The sequence below is a fragment of the Trichechus manatus genome, unplaced genomic scaffold, assembly GCF_000243295.1.
Source record: "Trichechus manatus latirostris isolate Lorelei unplaced genomic scaffold, TriManLat1.0 scaffold00104, whole genome shotgun sequence".
NCBI classification, from domain to species: domain Eukaryota; kingdom Metazoa; phylum Chordata; class Mammalia; order Sirenia; family Trichechidae; genus Trichechus; species Trichechus manatus.
Genome location: NW_004444040.1, coordinates 303,290 through 306,892, shown reverse-complemented (window position 1 = coordinate 306,892; position 3,603 = coordinate 303,290). Strand labels below are relative to the sequence as shown.

The window sequence follows — 3,603 nt, the reverse complement described above, 5'->3', positions numbered from 1 at the left end:
GAGGCGTGGTGGGCGTACGCTGGTACCACCAGACTCCACGGAGCTGTCGGGGCTGTCCGCAGGGCTAGGCCTGGGACTTGGCTATGCATGCTGGGCTTAGGGGCCAGCCTAGGAGCTGTGGACCCAGAGGCTTGGAAATGGAGGACAGAGGGCTTGGCTCCTTGGCTCGTCCCAGGGCACACGCTGGGGATTCTAGATTAGTGTGCAGGGGTTAGTCAGGACCAGGACTCTGAGTCACAGAAATGTGGGCTCAACTCAATGCCCTTACTAGTTGTGACCTTGGGCAAGTCTTTCACCCTTCGATGTCCTCTTATTATTGGGGCCAATAACAACCTTCACTTCATTGGATAATACTGAGAACTAACTAACTAAATAACCAACCAACCAACTCTTTCATCCTTTCTAAAAGTGTTTATTGAGTGCCTTCTATGTGCCAGGCTGTGTGCCAGGCCCCAAAGCTGCAGTGCTGAACAAGACAGTCACAGTCGCTCCGAGCTGAGACTCAGAGTTGGAGGGGCCAGGAAGCTCATTCCTCCAACACTCCTGTGAGAAAATGGTGCCCCGAGATGGCCACTGACTTGCCCAAGGCCACACAGCAGCCTGTGAGGGAGCCAGAGTGGAGATCCACACATCCTGTCTCCCGGTGCAGAGCTCATTCCATGAAAACCAGGCAACGATGAAATCACAGGGCCACCTTGATACGACCCCAAGGCTTTACACACTCAGCTGCTAAGTGAAAGTTTGGAGGTGCAAGTTCACCCAGAGGCACCTTGGAAGAAAGGCCTGGCAATATAGTTCCAAAAATTCAGCCATTTGAAACCCTATGGAGCACAATTCTACTCTGACACACATGGGGTTGCCGTGAGTTGGCGTTAACTTGACGGCAAATGGTTTGGATCGGTTTCCCTTGAAGGATGCATTCAGGAAAGAAATAGCCTCAAATCTAATCCATTCAAAGGTTCTTCTATATACCAGGATTAGCCATTACGGCAGGAAACAGAACATTCCACGGGGCACTGAAACACCACTAGGTGCTTCTATTTTGAAGAAAGACATGAAATACATTGATAACAGGTTGCAAGGGGTGAGAAAAGGATACTCTGACACCCTCTTACTCTTCCAGGGGAGTGAACTGGTACAACCCTTTTAGGGGACAATATGGCAGTGTTACCATCGTCTTAAATAGGCGTGCCCTTTGACCAGAAATGCTCCTTTGGGAACTCATCCCACAGGAATAGTTGCACACGAGAGAGATATGTACAAGGATTTTCTTTGCAGCATTAATTGTATAAGCTGCAAACATCCTAAATGCACCTCCCATCCAGTGCAATGTCTGATTGACCCCTGGGATAGGCTTGCCAAGCTGTGAGGGAGATGAGGCAGAGGTTAGAAAGAACGAGGAGGAGGTCCGTGGGCTCACATGGACCCAGGAAAGCAATGACTGTTAGGTGAGGAAAGCAAGGGGCAGGACGCTATGAACAGGATGATCTCTCTCCTTCTAGCCTTCCCTCCTTCTCTTTGTCTTTCCTTAATATGTATTTATGTGAAAATATCTATAAAGATATAAACTGAACTCTTACAGTGGTGGGTCATCTTGGGCTGTGGGATTTCGGGGAAGGAAGCTGACTTTAAACATCTGATTTATATTTACAAGCATCTAGGTTACTCTACAAGGAGCCCTGGTGGCACAGTGGTTAAGTGCTCGGCTGCTAACCGAAAGGTAGGTGGTTCGAACGAACCCACCAGCTGTTCCACCGGAGAAAGATGTAGCAGTCTGCTTCCATAAATATTTACAGCCTTGGAAACCCTATGGGGAGTTCTACTCTGTCCTATAGGGTCGCTATGAGTCGGAATCACCTCGACAGCAATGGATTTGGTTTTGGGTTAGATTACTCTATAATAAGCATGCATGAAGGAGCCCTGGAGACACAAAGGTTAAGCCTGGGCTGTTAACCAAAAGGTCAGCAGTGTGAATGTACCCAGAGGCTCTGCAGGAGAAAAACCTGGCAATCTGCTCCAGTAAAGACTGCAGCCTAAAAACCCTATGGGGCAGTTCTGCTATGTCACATGGGATCGCTATGAGTCAAAATCAATTTGATGGAAACTAACAACACGGAACCCTGGTGGCACAGTGGTTAAGAGCTTGGCTGCTAACCCAAAGGTAGGCAGTTCGAATCCACCAGCTGCTCCTTGGAAACCCTATGGGGCAGTTCTACTCTCTCCTATAGGGTTGCTATGAGTTGGAATCGACTCAACGGCAATGGGTTTGGTTTTTAGTTTTTTTTTTTTTTTAAACAAGTATGATGACTATTTTAACATTAAAACAATAAAGATAAAATTAAGATACAATTTAAACACGAGCTGGGTGGGGTGGAGTGGAGGCCTCACCAGGGCTTGGCTCTGTGCTCTGGTCCTTCAGGGGGGCAGTGAACTTCAGGGTCAGGTTTTTGGTGACTGCTGGCTGCCCGTCATGCACCACCTGGCAGGTGAGCACCACATCCTCTCTGTGGGCAGATAAGTTCACCAGGATCCAGCTCTTCAGGTTATAGGTCCCATCCTTGTCCTCAGTGGGGATCCAGGCTGAATCTGTTCGGGACACATTACCATTCTCCAACCAGGTCAGCTCTAGGCTCTTGGGGTAGAACTTCTTCACCTGGCAGGTGATGTTCACTTGGTTCCCTTGAGTGGGGGGACGGGTAACCTCCAAGGTGGGCGGAACTGAAAGAGCACAGAGCAGAAGCTCTGAACTTGTGGAACAGACAGATCACAGGGGCAGGGGAAGGGGCTTGATAACAGTTATCTCCCAACATCATGGCAAGGGAATCACTGAGTATGGTGCTAAGCATGCAGCAGGTGTTCAAACAATATACATCCTCTTTGCATAATGAATGAAATCACTAGGCAAAGTGCCTGACACACAGTAGGTGCTCGAGGACTGACAGCACGTGTTAGGGCAATAATGAGTAAAATCAACAAGCACAATGACTTGTATACAGTCAGAACATAATAACCGTAGCAAAATAAAATAAAATCACCAAGCACATAGGGGCTTAACATATAGTCGGTGCTCAATAATTGCCGTTGTTATTGGTAAAATAAATGAAATTAACTAACATTGTGCTTGGCACGTGGAAGATGTTCAGCGGGAAGCTGCCATTAAAGTGTAATAAGTGAAAGCGCTGAGCAGTGTGACTGACACACTGTAGGTTTATGGTAATTGGGAGGGACTATTAGGAAACAGATTCCAGAAAGTTCAAGCCCTGGAGCAAACCTGGGTGAGCAGGCTGGGGACTGGGTGGGGGGCTGGGCTGGGTGTGAGTGTCATCTACCTCGGATGATCTCAGACAATTTGGCTGTCCCACGGAGAGAGCCCTGTAAGGTACTGTGGGCCACCTCGCAGATGACCTGACTGTGGACGTCCTCTGGGGTGAGCATCACCTGGGTCCTGCTGGAGACGTTGTAGGAGACACTGTCGCCTGGCGGGACCACGATGGTCTGGAGGGCTGGGAGCTCATTCCCATTTCTGAACCACTTCAGGGTGACATCTCTGGGGGAGAAGCCATGGGACTCACAGGTGAAGGTCACTGTCTGCCCAGGTGTGGT

At 48.9% G+C, this 3,603-nt stretch overlaps 1 protein-coding gene across 1 annotated transcript in view; it reads right to left on the bottom strand.

The window, feature by feature from the left end:
• LOC101354699 (tyrosine-protein phosphatase non-receptor type substrate 1) overlaps window positions 1-3,603 on the bottom strand; it is a 47,166-nt gene that overhangs the window by 17,807 nt on the left and 25,756 nt on the right. The window contains exons 5-6 of the mRNA XM_023737495.1: window positions 3,330-3,598; window positions 2,389-2,718 (exon numbers count right to left, since the gene is read on the bottom strand). Of these exons, the coding sequence (XP_023593263.1) occupies window positions 2,389-2,718; window positions 3,330-3,598 (599 nt within the window). The remainder of the gene's footprint in view (window positions 1-2,388; window positions 2,719-3,329; window positions 3,599-3,603) is intronic.